General features: G+C 41.6%; 1 protein-coding gene across 3 annotated transcripts in view; it reads right to left on the bottom strand.

Moving 5' to 3' along the window:
• Window positions 1–19,624, bottom strand: part of GRK3 (G protein-coupled receptor kinase 3) — a 368,299-nt gene that overhangs the window by 54,899 nt on the left and 293,776 nt on the right. For all 3 annotated transcript variants that reach the window (XM_073582658.1, XM_073582660.1, XM_073582659.1), the window contains one exon: window positions 9,915–10,045. In XM_073582658.1, coding sequence (XP_073438759.1) covers window positions 9,915–10,045 — 131 coding nt within the window. The remainder of the gene's footprint in view (window positions 1–9,914; window positions 10,046–19,624) is intronic.

Here is a 19,624-nt window from a genome sequence, read left to right as displayed (position 1 = left end):
ATGATGAGTGCTGCGTGTGCACCCCGCATAAGAATCACAGTACTGGGTTTAGTCATGGCACCGATAAGGAGGTTATTTGTGTCTCCCTTTCTTACTTGGCTCAGGAACAACTTCAGAAGGAATAAACTTAGCGTTAAGGGGAGGTCACATGGTTTAGTGATGCTTGGCAGAGAACATTAATGTCAGTCCTTTCCCTTAAGGCCACACAAGACAACATTGGCCATAATGAATGTGCGTGCTACAAGCTTCCTGAATTACATATATTCCAGTCTGGTAAATATCATGACTTCTGCAATAATGATAGAGGCTTTCATTAATATGTAGAATTAAAAGGGAAGGCGCCATTTAAAAAAAATTTTTTCAACAATTTAAAAAATGTAAAGAATTAATGTTTAAATTTTGTTAAATATCATTTGTTTATAATTTATTAAAATATGAAAAATAATTTTAAAAGGTTTGGTATTTCCACTTTTAAGCACTAGGGGGAGCAGCTACAGAAATTTGACAAAAAACCTAGTGTACAACTAGCTCACATTACGACTGCAGTAAATATGGGCGGAATCTACCGACATGGGTGTGATGTCACTCCTCTCCTCCCCTTCTGGGTGTTTGCTAAGGGATAAGAGAGGATGAGATTTAAGATCACAGTGAGGAGCCATTTTGTTTGTGACTGCAAAAAGTTATACTGACAAGTAGACATCGAGGATGGCAGGCAGCAAGGATTCTGCTAGTTGGTGCTGCTCGTGTATCAAACTGGGAAATATACATGCACACACACACAGGAAAATTCACACGCTCACATACACAAAAATACACATGCAGTAGGCATTTTAGTGTGAAACTGTATATTCAGATGTCACATCTTTAGTGTGAAACTGTATACTCCGATGTCACAGCTTTAGTGTGAAACTGTATACTCAGATGTCACAGCTTTAGTGTGAAACTGTATACTCCGATGTCACAGCTTTAGTGTGAAACTGTATACTCCGATGTCACTGCTTTAGTGTGAAACTGTATACTCAGATGTCACAGCTTCAGTGTAAAACAGTATATTCAGATGTCACAGCTTTAGTGTGAAACTGTATACTCCGATGTCACAGCTTTAGTGTGAAACTGTATACTCCGATGTCACAGCTTTAGTGTGAAACTGTATACTCCGATGTCACTGCTTTAGTGTGAAACTGTATACTCAGATGTCACAGCTTCAGTGTAAAACAGTATATTCAGATGTCACAGCTTTAGTGTGAAACTGTATACTCCGATGTCACAGCTTTAGTGTGAAACTGTATACTCAGATGTCACAGCTTTAGTGTGAAACTGTATACTCCGATGTCACAGCTTTAGTGTGAAACTGTATACTCCGATGTCACAGCTTTAGTGTGAAACTGTATACTCAGATGTCACAGCTTTAGTGTGAAACTGTATACTCCGATGTCACAGCTTTAGTGTGAAACTGTATACTCAGATGTCACAGCTTTAGTGTGAAACTGTATACTCCGATGTCACAGCTTTAGTGTGAAACTGTATACTCAGATGTCACAGCTTTAGTGTGAAACTGTATACTCAGATGTCACATCTTAGTATATAGATAGTAAAAGCCATAAATCAGTGAACAAAATTAAACAGATCATTTGTGATGGCACAGGAGTGAACAGTTACGATGGTAATACCAAAGTGACTGCCACATATATGGCTAAGGCTGTGTGTGCACTAATGAGCTTTAAAGGGGTGTAATGCAGTTCTAGGAGACCTTGGAGTGTTATATGCATCTTTTGAAGGCAATTTGACTATTTGCAATTCATGGCAAATCGATTCACCGCAGATTAAACTTTTAGTAAAAATTTGCAGAAGCTGTGAATTTCAAAAGATTTGCTTATTTCTATCCTATATTAAAAAAATGTATATTTGTCCTGGTCAGTCAGGATTCAAAAATGTTTGACAACTACTACACGTGTGATTTGTACATTTGTGACATGTTAGGTCCGTCCTACACATGATGTAAATATTATATTTTCTCTCATTCCATTTGTTATCACAGTATGGATAAGTCTCAACTGAACTATCTTCTCAGGTGTCTTTAGGTTACATGCATCTTTAGAATATTTCTATATGTAGTTATGTTTTCATAGTTTATAAGAATTACGTTAGAATTAAGTCCATTAAGTTCAACCTACAGCCTAATATTAATCCAGAGGAAGGCAAAAACCCCGTTATGTAGGTGCTAATAGCAACATATTAGAGGAAAAATTTCTTCCTGACTCCACATTAGGCAATCAGATTAGATCCATGGATCAATGTTCCGTTGCAGAATCTAGTGCTCATAACTTGTAATATTATATTTATCAGGAAAGGCATCTAGGCCTTGCTTGATCTTTTGCAGTGAATCAACCATTACAACATAATGTGGCAGAGAGTTCCATTGTCTCACTGCTCTTCCAGTAAAGAATCTGCGCCTGTGAGTATGATTAAGCTTTCTTTTCTCTAGACATAGAGAATGACCCCCAGTCACTGTCGCAGGCCTAAGTGTAAAATGATCATTAGAAAGATCACTAGTGTCCCCTGATATATTTGTACATTGTAATAAGTTAACCCCTAATACTTGGTGGTTATACACATGTTGGTGCCAATTTATACTATGTTTAATTGTATGAAGGCTTTAGTGCTCACTAAAAGTAATCCAAAAGTTCTGATTCCTTAACATATTGCAAATCTACTGTAGCATAATTGGACTGATTTATATGTCCAGGAAATCTGTGTGGCAATCCGTATGGTAGCTTCAAAGGAAGACATACTGTATTGGTTATTATCTATACTCCTATAAATACCGTATTTTTCAGACTATAAGACGCACCGGACCATAAGACGCACCTAGATTTTAGAGGAAATTAGGAGGAAAAAAAAAACTGAAGAAAAAAATGGTGATCAAATCTGTACTTAATATCCTGGTAAATATGGCGCTCTCATCCCCATCCTGATACACATGGTCCCTCATCCCTATCCTGGTATGCATGGCTCCCTCATCCCTACCCTGGTATACATGGCCCCCTTATTCCTATCCTGCTGTGCATGGCCCTCATCTCCATCCTGGTACGCATGCCTCCTCATCCCTATCCTTGTGTGCGTGGCCCTCATCTCCATCCTGGTACGCATGCCTCCTCATCCCTATCCTTGTGTGCGTGGCCCTCATCTCCATCCTGGTACGCATGCCCCCTCATCCCTATCCTGGTAGGAATGGACCCCCTCATCCATATCCTGGCAGGAATGATCGCCCTCATCCCTACACTGGTATGAAGGGTCCCAATCTCGCCCAAGTATGCATGGCCCCATCCCTATCCTGGTATGCATGGTCCCATCCTTATCCTGGTATGATTGGCCCCATCCCAGTCCATGAATGGTCCCATCCTTATCCTGGTATGCATGACCCCATCATCCCAGCCCTGGTATGCATGGTCCCATCCTTATTCTGGTATTATTGGCCCCATCCTGGTCCTGGTAAGCATGGTCCCATCCTTATTCTGGTATGATTGGCCCCATTCAGAATATTCATTTCTCTTAAGTTTCCGAACATGTGACTGCCGGCAAAAGCTGGAAGCTGATGGCTGACACTGCGCGCTACTGAAGAGCAATGAATACTCACTGCTCTCTGTGATCAACAGTCCCAGCGAGTATTCCGGCAGCTGTGCTCTGCTTGTGAGCAGCGCATGACGTCCCTGCCATGCGCTGCTTGCAAACATTAAGCAGTTGCTGGCACCGGAGCAGGACGCTGTGAGGGAATGGAGGAAGGTAAGTAATGGCTTGCTTTTTTTTAATCTTTTCTGATGGGGCCATGCATACTATGATGGGGGTGGGGGCCAATTATCAGGATGGGGCCATGCATACCAGTACTGGGATGGTTGCCAATCATACCAGGATGCCAAAAAGAAATGAATATTCATTGCCCTACACGCCCATGGGTGTGGAATGTATTGAATATTCATTTCTCTTTAGCAGCAGGCACATGAGTTAGGCGCAGCCGCCAGCTCCTGCCTCTGTGACCCGCTGCTCCGCCGAAACCGCTCCCCCACCTCACCACCACAGCCCGTACATTCGGACTAAAAGACGCACCCTCCATTTTCCTCCACATTTTGGGAGGAATAAAGTGTGTCTTATAATCCGAAAAATACGGTACCTAAAAAACTAGCTCAATAAAATTTATACCACCTTGGCAGCAAAGAACACCTCAAAATTGTAAATTCAATGGAGATTTAAAGAAGAAAAAAAATCTTTAAACCTTTATAAAGGTATACAGTGTAGCAGATGTACTCCTCACTTAATCTCTGCAATGTATGGTATGAAAGGAAAGGAATTGTACTGAGGATGAACGCAGGAGAATGCCAGGACATGGAGTGCTGTAAGATTATTTAATGCCTTTGATTGGTATGTAAGTGCTAAGTACAGCCATAAGATGACCCCACCGCCCTGGTTTATGAAGAGACGTTTAGCAGACGTGCTCATGCAAACAAAAGCTCCACGGCTGTCTGGGCGTGTAAATCAAACGGTACATTAATTAACTTTTAAGATGTAAAATTTACCTGCAGAACCACCATTGAAGCAATTACTATATTTCTCAAAATTAGACTAAAAGGTAAAACCCTATTATAAAGCAGTATGCGGTAAGTGACGAGAGGCAAGTTTTACCAGTGCTTTAGTCCTTCTGGTTTAGATGTCGAACAAGGATTCCTTAGATCTAAACCTAAAAAGGTTCAGAATTCAGTGCAAATCTTTTGAAAATTCCCAGCCAATCTGTGGCACAATTCACAAGCGCTACCTGTGAACGTTGCAGAGTATTTTCAGAGCAGATTATTTTATTTGTAAAACTCCATTCACTGGCACTCCACTGTAATTTGTCAACATTTTTCAGTGTGGAATATCTATGTGACTATTGTGTGAATTTGATTTTAAGGATTTTTTTTCTCTTTTTGAGATAATTGAATTTGCAAGAGAACAACAAAAGAGCACCGCGCTAGAGTTGTAAAAGTCTCAAATGTAGTGACTAAAGATCAAGGAGGTATAACAAGTGGATGAGAGAATCGTCTGCCTACCTTACAAGGATTGAATGGTCCAGTGTAAGTAAAGTAATCCTATGAAGGAGATTCCTGATCCATCAAAAGATCCATAGAAGCGGCTGCAGCAGAGGAGTCTATGTGTTGCAGCAGGGGGTTGGGAGCCAGTGAATATGTAGGTGCTTGCGATAGACACCAATGGCACAAGGACAGTGCTGTACAATTCAGGCAAAGGACAAGTGGGGACAGGGGAGCGTCCCCCCCAGATAGTGGGGCCCACATGAACCTCACCAAGAGTGGAGGCACGCGGCGTGCACCGGCCGAGAGACGCCGCTGACAGTGCCGAGGTGTCGGGGGGCGTGGTCTGGGTGACGTCACCTAGAGCATGAAACTGAACACAAGGGATCCGTGAGCTTGCGTAGGCGATTGGTCTCTCCCAGGCTCCGTTCCCCCTGTGTTAAGATCCCTGCTCTAGACTCCTCTGCTGCAGCCGCTTCTAGATCTTTTGGTGGATCAGGAATCTCCTTCATAGGATCACTTTACTTACACTGGACCATTCAATCCTTGTAAGGTAGGCAGACTATTCTCTCATCCACTTGTTATACCTCCTTGATCTTTAGTCACTACTTTTGAGACTTTTACAACTCTAGCACGGTGCTCTTTTGTTCTTCTCCTGCAAATTCCTTTCCTGACAGCTACCAGCACAGAGGCTGTCTTAGCGCCTGCAGCTCTAGTTTGCATTAGGTGGAGTGCCGGTGTTTACTTTTTTGATTTATTTCCTATAATTGAATTATTTGTAGCTGTCTCAATAAGTGAGAGAGATACAGTCCTGAAGTAGCTTACTAAGCCATGTAGATTTGTGAAATACAGGTGACTGAAGTGTCACCTGGAACTAAAAAGTGTTAACTCTCTGTCATAGAAAAATTTGAAATCCATAAGACATCTCCAAAATTGAGAGTCCTCAGTGGTTGATACCTTTCAATGGCTAACTGAAAAGATGGTAACACATTGCAAGCTTTCGAGACTACTCAGAATCACATTTATGCACAACACAACACAGAAAAAATGCAATAGATAAGACAAGTGACGTGAAGCAGAATTATCATTATGGGAGAGGGATAGACATTAATATTGGAACAGTTCATAGATAAGGAGTCTGGATGTTTTATGGTCCTCTGATTGCGGTCTGGTTCTGTGTTGTGATGCCCCCACAAGGTCTTAGGAGCAAATTCTTTAATTGATGTAAAAAGACATAAATCCATGCGACACATTCATTCCTGCATTGAGAGTGTCAAAGGTCACCATGAATTTGTACTCACAGACTCCTCTCCCTCTGAGATGTGAAGTTACCTTTCAATACCAGTAATTTCATATCCATGGTGCTGTGATCAGGCATACAAAAATGTTTTGCCACAGGTAGAGCCATTCTTTTTTCTCTTATTGTGTGGCGATGAGAATTCATCCTTGTTCTAAGCTTTTGCCCTGTCTCCCCCACATACAGGCCCCCAGTTGGACATTTAGTACAAATAATTAAGTACACCACATTAGATGTGATGCAGCTGAAAGTACCTGGGATCTTGTAGTCCTGATGTGAATTGGGGATCTTTATCTTGTCCGAGGGCATTATAAATGGACAGGTTTTACATTTTTTTCTGGTTGCAAGGAAAGGTTCCTGCAGCTTTTGGAGAGGACAGGGAGCTTCTGACAAAGATGCTTCTTAGATTTGGGGGCTGCCTAAAGCACAGTAGTGGGGGGTCTGGAAAAATGGATTGTAATCGGGCATCTTTTTGTAGTAAAGGTTGTAATTTCCATGCAGTTCCCCTTAGCACTTCCAAATATGGGCTGTACGTGACTACTAGAGGCATGATCTGTTGGTGAGCCTTGAGGACTGGAGTTGGGAAACCCTGCTTTAGAGGGTCTCTATGGCAAACTGAAAATACTAGATAGGCTGATGTTCCACCAAAGTTGGAAACTATGGACAGCACCATTACTTTTAAACATATCTTCCATTATAAGGAAAGCTTCCCATACAAATAAATTATTAAAGTTAGCAGATATCACCAACCATAGTGAAAACAAACACTGAACTTTACACATTCATGATTTGCCGTGTGGAAACCCAATGAGCATTTTATAAAATATCCATGGGTAAAATCTGAGGGAGACATTCTAATGTCTGCCTGTGGATCCACATGAACATTAGTCACATTTTGAGTTTGACTGATGACTTGAAATTCAAATTTGCCAATGTCAGGAACACCGCACTGAACTTGCTCACTGAGCCAGTGCACGTGTCCTGAGTAAAGCGAACTGTGCTCAAAGATACCTGTGGAGCGGGCAGCAGCCGAGTAGGTGCTACTTCAGAAGAGCAGGACCTGAAGCACGTGACTGCTGGGGGCGTGGCCTATACGCCAGAGAGCTAGGAGCTGCAAGAGAACTCCTAGCAGGGTAACTGCGAGACAAAGTTACCAAGGGGCATAGACAGGGAGGATAGTCAGGATGTAGCCAATGAGTCATACACAGAGATAGCTGCAAGGTACAAGAGGGGCGAGCATAGAGTAGTCAGATCACAGGCAACGAGTCATACACAGAGAGGGTAGCGCAGTACAGAATCAACAGGCAAACTCACAACTGGGAACAGAACCGGGTCAGAACCATATAAACAAGCTATAACAACGAACAGGCACACAGAGGTCACCACACTCGGCCAAAGGCAAAAGTATAACTGACAGGGATTGGAGCTTCCCAGGGGTTTAAGAAGCTCTCCCAGAACCAAAAAGAGGCCACAATCATTAACCCCAGGTGTGCAGGTCAAAACCTGCACTGAGCTCCAGACATTAACCCCTGACGTGCAGCTCAAAAACCTGCACTGGGATCATGACAGCCAGCTTCACCACATTTTTTTCAATACTGAAAAGCCAGCAATTGACCAGAAATTACATGTATAACACAGAGTTCTCCCAGTAGTGCATTGAACCCAGTTCGTTACTGAGAAATCAGCATTTTAACTTGTATGCAAATTAGACTGAATGATTATTGTAGATCTGAAACTTCCGTCATTCCAGGCTCTATTCCTTGCCTAGTGCTGCATCCTCCTGCTTGACTGACTGCTCATTTGCATGAAGTCACACAGCATAGAAGCTCCCAGTCAAACAGGAGTCAGTGACTAGAGCTGGAGTGACAGATGCCTCATCAGCTTATCAATTCAAATGCAGATTTCTCAGTAACGGAGAAACGGACTGGCCATGTGTATTGCTGGCTATTGAAAGAGCTGCATGCTCATATAAAGATTGGGAAATGAAATCCTTCTAGCCTTTATAGTCCACAGGATCACTATTAAAAACCCCACTTATTTGTCTTAAATGTGGAATCGAGAATCAGATTCTGAACTTGTGAACTTAAGCGAATATCTGACAAGTGATGACGGTCTTGAAAAAAAACAGACACGGAACTGAATGGGGGACACACATAGGATGACGGACTTTCAGAGCATACAGTTTCACTGGAACAGTTGACAGGCCCTGGGACTTCTCCAGTGGAATGCCCTGAGAGATTTCTGGCTTTCACACTGGCATTATAAACAGTAGTTTGATTTTAAGGAGTTTGGGCAGAATTCTACAACTGCAACGTAAACCTATACCACACAGCTGGTGAGCTTAGAGGAGGGCCAAAGAGAACAGGACACAGCTAGACGAAATAATGTGCTTGTTATCCTAACAGTAAATAGAAACTGAATGGATCTTTGTATTTGCTAGTTTCTTGTGGTCTTATTCAATGACCAGTGGCTGATCTGAACAAATAGATATTGAGGAGAAGGGTGAAAAAAACATCTTAATTACAAGGTGAGGAGACAAATACATTTGTATTCCAATACAGAATTTGCTTGGATGCCATCTAAGACTCTGGCACAAACCAGCAGCTGCTAAGTGCACCCATAGGGCACCTATATTACAAAGAAGTGTATTAACATCAATGGGGAAAAAATAAGTCTTAAAGTTATTGAAAACATTAACAAATATCTAATACAAGTTATAATTCAATCCATTTATCACAACAGAAATGTTCAGAGCAAAAGGGAACATCACATTATTTGCTAGAACTGAATTTACATATCACTTTTGGTCTATTTTATTTCTGAGTTGAAATTAAATACCGTATAAACACTCCTACATGAAAAACTGCCCAAATGTAAGCTTTGCTGTTAAAGCGGACCTGTTAGCAGGATTTTGCTAAGTAAGCTACAGACAGTGTCATGTTGCCGCTGTTACACTGATTAAAATGATGGGGTGAAGAAATCAGTCTTGTAGTTCTTGTGTAAAAGTTTTCAGCTAATGATATGCTCGTGCTCCAGGGCGGGACTGTAGGCAGAGACTTTTCTTCCTGCTCTAAGAAAGAGAAACCAAGGAAAGAGGAGCCCACAGGCCGCCCCGAAGCAGAAACATGTTTCTCATCATAGAGACAGACTGTTTTTGCTTCAGGGCGGCCTGTGGACAGGTCTTTCCTTGGTTTCTCTGGCTTAGAGCAGGAAGATAAGTCTGCCTACAGTCCCGCCCAGGGCACGAGCATATCATTAACTGAAAACTTAACACTGAATAATCAAGAACTACAAGACTGATTTCTGCACCCCAGGCATCATTTTAATCAGTGCAACAGCGGCAGAATGACAAGGTCTGTAGTTTACTTAGAAAAATTCTGCAGACAGGTTCACTTTAAAGTGTATATGTGGGACACAAAGTAACAGCCCTTGTTTTAGTTCATAGAAGGGTCGGTCCCATATTGCTGCAATAAAAATAAATCAAGCCCCATAGATGTGATTGACTATTTTCTTATGGCCATTCATGGTCATTTTTAGAACACTTGATAAATCTCTACCTTCAAGTCTCTGTATACAACAAAACGATTGTGCATGTGTTCCAAGCCCAAAATAATTTCAGCAGCATAAAACCTCATTTCCTTCTCAGAGAAGACACCATGTTGTGACAGGTGGTAGTGCAAATCCCCTCCTGTAAGAAACAAACAATATGTTGAGTTCATCATCAAGAGTCTGTACTTAACAAATCTGTTTGTAGACATGATAAAGACGACACAATCTTCGGGATCAGCTGCTATACAAGCTGTATGTGGATGCAAACATATCTGCTGGTTTATATACAAATTATCAGCACATGTGCCATAGTAATAAGACTACCCATACTGTCAATTTACCCTAGTGGTGCATTGCTGGAAAGTGAGTCAAAAAAATACGTAATATTTAAGGGTATGTGCACATGACCACTTTTTGACTCAGGCGAAGCCGACAATCAACTTCAGGAAGCTTTGCCATTTTTTTTTTTTCATGACATCTTTTATGTTGTTTTTTTCCATTCAATTCCTGAACGTTTTTTCTTTTTGGCAACTGGTGGTTTGTTTTAGAGGGTTTTCCTATGGTTTTTGTGACCTCTTAAAAGGTATGTGCACATGATATATTTTTCACGCGTATTCAAGCTGGAATTCACCTGAAAAAGTGGTGCAAAAATGCTACGCACATTCTCTCTTTTGCTACTTCTTTTAACTCTTCAAGGGTTCAGCAACAGTGAAGTGGTTAAAAAGTAGAATGTTCATTTTTCACTATCATGAGACGTAAAGAGAAAAAGACACCTGTGGCAGAGCCACCACAAAACAGATGGCAAAGCCGTGAGCGAAGCCACTACAGGAAATAGACGGTGCTTTCCTGAAATTGCTTTGCTTAGAAAATCTTAGTGGGTCTGTTGCTAGAAAAAAACGACACACACCCTTACTGTCTTTTGTTAACTCCTAATGAAGAAACAGCTTTTTTTAATGCAAAAATGATGGCAAAACACTCTGGAAGATGTCTGGGCTTATTGAGCGTCTTCACAGCAGAAAAACGGCACGAGACTGAACATGTCACTTATTATAACCACTTGGCGTTTTTAGAATCCTGAAGTAGTTAACAGGCCATGCTTATAGTGCACGGAGCATATTTTACTAAACTTCGGCTTTTCCAGAATGAAAGCAGCAAATACAATATTGAAGGTCGAGTCTTAGTCTGCATTTATTATAACAACGGTTAGGTAAACTAGGTATATCGCTTCTCTGTTTTGGAACTGAAGGACTTGAAAAAAAAAAAAAAAGAGTTAAATACGGCATCTAACAAATGTGTGAATAGCAAAATAATTAATCAGCATAGAACAGTAGCGAGGGAATCTTGCAATACCCAATTACACTTAATTTTAACTATATAAACATCCTGGCACTCAGAGGTTAATGAATGCCAATCATTATGACCAACATGAAGCAATCGCCTGGATTTCTAAAACCAAATACCATTTTTTCCTTATAATTATATAATGCCCTTTAAATTGCCTCCTTGAAATAAATGAGTGTTCTGATTAAATGTAGTCATTGTCTTGTGGGACAGACAGACGGTCTCCTCATCTGCCTGTATGTCAAGGTTAAGCTGTATATAGCCAGTCTTTTTGGAAAACATGCTGCAATTCCAATAAAGTCTGAGGTGCCTACTGCAACTCCGCTAAGTCTTCATCCATAAAGGGACACTCCACCGGTCAGACAGCATATACCAACCTATTGATCTTTTACGGCAGCAACCTCAAAGGTAATTTCATAGCACACAGCGTGTATACATCATCTAGTGTATTCTTTTGGTTAAAACATACAATATGTGCCCATACAAATACCTTCCAGATAAAATTGGATTATAAAAATTATTAAAAACAAACTAAATTACTACACTGTGTGCACAAATATAAAGTGAGTGACTTTTTTGTCAATATCATTTTTATACCGATTGACCAACTCCAAGCTGTATGAACTTCAAACATTATTGGATGAAGCATGTCAGGTGAGTAGAATGAGGAAGGGGGTGGCTTAATGATATTGACACCCTTCATCAAGGTGTGCAGAATTATTAGGCAGCTTTTGTTTTCCTTGGGCAAAATGAGCCAAAAAGCGATCGATTCAACCGAATCTAAAAAGTCAAAATTTGTTACAAGTCTTACAGAGGGATGCAATGCTCTTGAAATTGCTAAGATATTGGGGTGTGATCACAGAACCATCAAAAGTTTTGTTGCAAATAATCAATAGGGTTGCAAAATAAATGTACTGAGAAAAAAAGAAGCACGTTAACTGCCAAATATTTGAGAAGAATGAAACATGAAGCAACCAGGAGCCATTATTCTCCAATGCTGTCATATTCCAGACCTGCACCCTCCGTGAAGGGCCCAGAAGTACCACGCGTTTAGATTTCAGAGGCAAGGCCAAGGTAAGGTATCCTGAATCCCAACCAGTACTAAACAAGATACGGAAGTTTAAACATCAAGACTGGGCCAAGAAATGTCTGAAGGGAGATTTTTCAAAAGTTTTATGGACTGAAGAAATGAGAGTGACTCTTCACAGAGCAGATGTATGGGCTTGTGGCTGGAGCAGTAATGGACACAAACCTCTACTTCAACTCAGATGTCAGCAAGGTGGAGGTGGAGCACAGCTACAGACTGGTACTATTAAAGATGAGCTAGTTGGACCTTTTGGGGTTGATGTTTGACTGAAAATCAACCCCCAAACCTACTGCTAGTTTTTGAAGACACTTTCTTCAAGCCTTGGTACTGGAAAAAGCCTGCATCTTTCAGGAAAACCATGATTTTTATGCAGGACAATTCTTCACTGCTTGGCTAGCCAATAAAGGCATTAGAAATTAAAGAATAATGAATTGGTACCTTCTTCACCTAACAAGCACTATTGAGAACTTGTGGGCCCTTCTTAGACCAGAGATTTACGGTGAAGGAAAATAGTACACCTCTCTGAACAGTGTTTGGGAGGCTGTGGTTGGTGCTGCTCAAAAAGTTGATCATCAACAGACTAAGAAAATGGCAGACTCCACGGATGGAGCTTATTACAATTTTTAAAAGACTGGTGGCTATAACGGTATCAGATTTTTTTTTTTTTATGTAAGATATGTATATTTGAACATTTTGAGCTGAATGATCATTAATCCCACTTTAACAGATGAAAATAAACAATTGAAATGGGAAAATGTAAGTTTTTCATTTAGTGACAAACATTTTGCACACATATATATATTTTCCTAAGAAAGACAAAATCTCAATTTTACGTTCTTAAATAATAAAGTTTCAGGTCTCTGAAACCTTCGGATTGATCGACAGCACCGTATTTGTTAAATAATAACATTAATCATCCTAAATATAAATTGAATAATAACTGCACACAGTGTATTTACATAGCATTATCATGAATTCACTAACAGTAATGCACTTAAAAGGGAATTTGTCAGGACGATTTCACCCCACAAACTGTCTATATGCACACCAGGGCTGTGGAGTCGGTAAGCCAAACCTGCGACTCCGACTCCAACGTATATTGCTTATATTTAAGTGAAAAATGTATTGTACTACAATGTGAACATCAGACATTTAATCATTTTTATGATACAATAATCAAGACAGTTAGATAGAACATAATATATATTTATTGGAATACAACTTTAGAACACAAAAAACTAATAAATTGTAAATATTTAATACACTATGTAATATCGATTACACATTATATATATATATATATATATATATATATATATATATATATATATCACACTATGTAATAAACTATGTAAGTTGCAAAAAACAGTTTTCAACAAAAACATACTGAATAACATTTGTGCAGTCTATGAATTTATTCTAAGAAATAGAAATGCCTCCATCAGATCCTCCTTCATAGATGACCTAAGATCTGACCTAATAATTTTAAGGCCAGAAAACAACCTCTCTACACTAACTTGGGTTGGAGGCAAAGCCGTAACCACATGGGCAACATCTCTAACAATTTCCAAGTATAAAGGAATTGCCTCATGCAGAGTCAGTTTTGAGGAACGGTTGAATTTTTCTTTTTCTTTGAGAGCAAGTGAAACATTTTGCTGAAATATGGTCAATCTGCTTGCTATAGGAGACGGAGTGAAATCTTTTTCCTTGCAGCAACGCTTTGCCTGCTCCATATCATCCAAATACTTGTCAAAGTCAAACTCCTCATCTGATGAGGATGAAGATATGGCAGCAGTAGCACTGTCAGGACCCAAGTCCTCTTGCGCCTGGCAGTCCTCCTGTAGGCCACTCATCCTAACTGCTACCTCAGTCAGAGCTTGTTTTCCTTTAGTAAGCTGTTGCTCATCAAGCAATATACAATGACTTGGGTCCACATAAACAGCTGCCAGAAAAATTTTATTTTCCAATAACGCTGTCTCTCCCCGTTTCATTGAAGCAGAAATGCCATCTGTGATTAAATCTCCTCTTTGGGACAGGCAAAATAGCAAGTTCTTCCACTCCCTTATGAAAATGCCAGGAGTTAAATCCTCAGCTTGTAATTTTTTAGTCACTGTAAATAGGTGATTAAGCAATTCCTTCAATTCAGCCACCTGTGTCCATTGACCTTCATTTAGGGTTACCTGAGGGTTCGCCATATCTATAAGAAACGGTTTTAGCCAGGATCAAAACTAGGGGGGGGGGGGGGGGCAGAACCTCATACTGTTCCGCAGAATCTCATACTGCACACCTCAGCTGCTGCCGAACCTTATACTGCACACCCCTCTACACTTGAAAATAAAGCCTGCACCTTAAGATGTGGTGAATGCAGTCTATTTATTCCAACTATCAATTGATGTTGATGTGTTACTGAAGACGAGCAATGCCTGACTGGTGCTAAAAAAAAAAAAAAAAGGAGTGTTAGTCTGTGTGCTACCCGGCTTTCATTCATTTTGGTACAGATAAGATATGGATAGACAGATATGGATAAATGGATAGATAGAGCAGATTTCTAATCTGCTTTTGCTATTGAAAACATTATCTATGAGCTCAAAAACCTTTCAGGTGATGCGGTTTTTTAAAAAGCTGATCTGCTTTTGCAGCTGAAAAACGTATCCTCAAAAAACGCAGCAAAAACGCTGTGTGTGAACGTAGCCTTAGATCAGGAATAGAACAGCCATTTATAGGACATTTCATAACTTTCCCAAATTCCTATGAAAAAATAATTCAGCTCATTCTGCATTGAACTACTGTACCCAATTTATTATATATTTTATGAGTCGGACCATTTTATACCGACTCCACCAAAATGAGCTCCGACTTAATGGCAAGTCCAGCAATGCCATTATATGGCTATTCTGTTCCTCATCTAATGGAATCTGAATTGCTGATTTCTCAGTAAAGAGGACTCTTTCCTCGTTTTAGCACTTTAAAGAGACTCTGTCAGCACAGAACGACTGTTCCAACTAAGTACATGCACTCAGGGCATCACGGCGGGACCAATCCCTTAACCAATTCATCCCCCCTAAGCCGGTGTTCACTATCATGACCAGGACAAATTTTACAATTCTGACCAGTGTCCCTTTATGTGGTAATAACTCTGGAAAGCTTCAATGGATCCCAGTGATTCTGAGAATGTTTTCTTGTGGAATATTGTACTTGATAGTGGTGACATTTGTTCGATATGACTTGCGTTTATTTCTGAAAATATCGGACATGTCACAATTTTCAAATTATTCATTCCTAAGCCCTTAACAAAATAGTTAATAAATAACGTTTCCCAAATGTCTACTTTACATCAGCACAATTTTTAAAACTTTTTTTTTTGTTAGGAAGTTAGAAAGGTTAAAAGTAGATCAGCCATTTCTCATTTTTCCAACAAAATTTACAAAACCTTTTTTTTTGGGACCGCATACCATTTGAAGTGACTTTGGGGGGCCTATATGACAGAAAATACCCAAAAGTGACACCATTCTAAAAACTGCACCCCTCAAAGCCACATTCAAGATTTTTATTAACCCTTCAGGTGCTTCACAGAAATTAATGAAACATGGAAGGAAAAAAAATTAACATTTTATTTATTTTTAAATTTACTTTAGCCCCAAATTTTTCTCAAGGGTAACAAGAGAAGATGGCCCCCAAAATTTGTTGTTGAATTTCTCCTGCATACAACACCGATACCCCATATGTGGGAAAACTACTGTTTAGGGTGTGAAAGCAGGGCACGGCTCGGAAGGATGCCATTTGACTTTTTGAGTGCAAAATAGGCTGGAATCATTAGAGGACGCCATGTCGCTTTTGGAGAGCTCCTAATGTGTCTAAACAGTGACCCCATTTCAGAAACTACAACCCTCAAGGAACTTATCTAGATGTGTGGTGAACACTTTGAACCTCCAGGTACCTCACGTACCTAGATGTTTAGAACGTTGAACTGTGAAAAAAAAATATCTCTCTGGCAAAAAAGTTGGCTTTGCCCCGAATTTTTCATCTTCACAGGGGTGACAGGAGCAAAACCACCATGGTTACTTACCGGTAGCCGGTTTTTCCGGAACCCATGACAGCACCACCTGAGAGAGGGATCCGCCCCGCCAGGACAGGAACCTACTGAGACATAAGGGGCGGCACCTCTCCCCCGCTTCAGTTGGGTTACAGAGCATTGAGAGGACTTCCCGGTTAGTTACATGTTTAATCCAACACCACAACACTCAAAACACCCTACTAATTGTGCACACCCATACAGTGAAAAAGGGGGGGAATGTACGGGTGCTGTCATGGGTTCCGGAAAAACCGGCTACCGGTAAGTAACCATGGTGGTTTTCCCTTCACCCATGACAGCACCACCTGAGAGATTTTTGGAGACTTCGAAACACCTTAGGGAGGGACCACCGCTTGCAGCACCCTTCTACCAAAGGTTAAGTCAGCAGAGGAGGATAGATTTAATCTATAGTGCTTAAAGAAGGTTGAAGGTGAGGCCCAGGTAGCGGCCTTACAAATCTGTTCGATTGATACCTCTGCCTTTTCAGCCCAGGAGGTCGCCACGGCTCTGGTGGAATGAGCCTTGATGCCGTCAGGAATCGGGATACCACTAGCTGAATAGGCTACACTAATGGCTTCCCTAATCCATCTAGCAATAGTCCCTTTTGAAACCCCATAGCCTTTCCTGGCACCCTGAAAAGCTACGAATAGGGACTGTGACCTCCTCCACTGGCTAGTGGCAGATATATATTCTACGAGAGCCCTTTTAACATCCAGACTATGGAATTTTTCCTCCCCCAGATTTTTTGGATTTTCCCAAAAGGATGGAAGGACAATTTCCTGACCCCGATGGAAATCTGATACTACCTTGGGCAGATAACTGGGGTCTGTTCTTAATACTACCCTATCCTGAAAGACTTGCGTATAAGGAGGATTTACTGAGAGAGCCTGTAAGTCGCTTATCCTGCGGGCTGATGTGAGGGCTACTAACAGGATTGTTTTTAGGGTCAAGAACTTTAGGGGTAGCTGATGTAATGGCTCATACGGATCTTTTGTAAGGGCTTCTAACACCAGGTTTAAATCCCAGGGGGCTATTCTGGGTATTGGAATAGGCTTAGCTCTATGGCAGGATTTAATAAATCTGGCTATCCACCTATCTGATGCCAGTTTGCAATTGTAGAGCGCCCCTAGTGCCGACACCTGAACCTTAAGTGTGTTTACTGCTAACCCCATCTGCAACCCAGATTGTAAGAACTCTAGGATGGCCCTAATCGGGGGTTCTTTTCCTAACGGCTTACCCAAGAACTGTAGGAACTTATCCCATGTTCTGCCGTAGATGTTAGTAGTCACCAGTTTCCTGCTTTTTAGCAGAGTGGCCACCAGCCCAGGGGAGAACCCCCTATCCATTAAAAGCGACCTTTCAAATTCCACGCCGTCAGATGGAATCCTTTGACCTGAGCGTGCAATATTGGACCCTGAGCTAGTAGGTCCGGGATTTCTGGCAGAACCCATGGATCGGAGAGGGACATCTTCCGTAGCAGAGCGAACCAGGGCCTTTTTGGCCAAAATGGAGCTATTAGAATCACCCTGGCTTGATCGTTTCTGATTTTTCTTACCACAGTTGGGATCAGAGCTACTGGGGGGAACGCGTAAGCCAGTCTGAAGTTCCACTGGATGTGCAACGAGTCCACTGCCCATGGATTTTCCCTCGGGTTTAGAGAGCAGAACCTTTCTGTTTGCCTGTTGTGCTTGTTTGCAAAGAGGTCTATCACCGGTTCCCCCCAAAGCTGAATTATCTTTTGAAAAATGGACCGGTTTAGCGCCCATTCTCCTTGCCTCAGGGTATTGCGACTCAGGAAATCTGCCTCTATGTTTTCTGCCCCTTTTATGTGTAGGGCTGTCACGGAGTGTAGGTGTTCCTCTGCACTGCTCAAAATGTCTGTTGCTGCTTCCATTAAGGAGTGTGATTTTGTCCCACCTTGGTGGTTGATGTATGCCACTGCTACCTTGTTGTCTGACATGATGCGTACGTCTCGACCCTGGAGTAGCGGAATGAAGTGGCTTAGGGCCTTGCCCACTGCCCACAGTTCTCTCAGGTTGGAGGATGCCTTCCTTTCTTGAGGTGTCCAGGAACCCTGACCTATGAGGCCCCTTAGGTGTGCCCCCCACCCCGAGGAGCTTGCATCTGTTAAAATTATATCTGTCGCCTGTCTGTCCCATGGTATTCCTAAGGTCAGATTTGTCCCGTTCAACCACCAGTTGAGAGAGTCTCTGGCTTTTGAGGAAAGCTCCAGCTTCCCTTCCAAACGCCCTCTTAGCGATCTTTGTGCTCTTAGTATCTCCCCCTGGAGTTGCCGGGTGTGAAACTGAGCCCACCTGACCGCCGGAATACAGGATGTTAGGGTACCTAGTAGGGACAATGCTTTTCTTAATGTCATACATGGTTGGTTTCGGCCCGCCAAGGCCAGATTTTGTACCTTCTCTATCTTGGACTCTGGGAGCAGACACTCTTGCCTTTCTGAGTCCAGTATAAATCCTAGGAAGGTCTGTTTCTTTAGGGGTTGTAATTTTGATTTTTTGAAATTGACTATCCACCCTAACTCTTGCAAGGTGTTGATCACCTGAGTCAACTGTGCTGTACAGTGGTCCTCTGAACTGCCCACTATAAGAAAATCGTCCAGGTATGGTACTATGACCGTATCGTGAATCCGGAGAAAGGCTGTCACCTCCGCTATGACCTTGGTGAAGACCCTCGGGGCTATGGATATGCCAAACGGAAGAGCCCTGAACTGAAAGTGCCTTAGTGTGCCCTGAATATAAAGCGCCACCCTCAGGTATTTCTGGTAATCTGGATGGATAGGGATGTGATAATACGCATCCTTTAAATCGACTACGGCCATGAAGCAATCTTGATGTAGCAGCTTCACTGCCGTAGTCACTGATTCCATCTTGAAGGTCGGGTTCCTTATCCAAAGATTGAGGCGTCTGAGATTTATGATTGTCCTGAACGACTGATCTGGTTTTTTTATTAGAAAAAGGGGTGAATAAAGCCCCTTTCCTTCCTGTAAGCGTGGCACCTCGGACAGTACCCGCTTGTCTATCAGGCTCAGGATTTCTGTTTCTAAGGCCAGTTGTTCTTCGGTCATCTTCCTGATAGGTGTGATGACGACCACGGGTTTTGGCTGACGAATAAAGGGGATTTTCAGGCCTTCTTTTAGGATGCTCAGAATCCAGGTATTGGAGGAGATCTTTTCCCAGGCCTGGAAAAAGAGTGCCAAT

Source organism: Dendrobates tinctorius, unplaced genomic scaffold (genome assembly GCF_039654945.1).
Source record: "Dendrobates tinctorius isolate UK_male_01 unplaced genomic scaffold, ASM3965494v1 ptg000073l, whole genome shotgun sequence".
Classification (NCBI taxonomy): Eukaryota; Metazoa; Chordata; class Amphibia; order Anura; family Dendrobatidae; genus Dendrobates; species Dendrobates tinctorius.
Note: the sequence above shows the minus strand (reverse complement) of the source record. Positions and strands in the feature narration are given on the sequence as shown.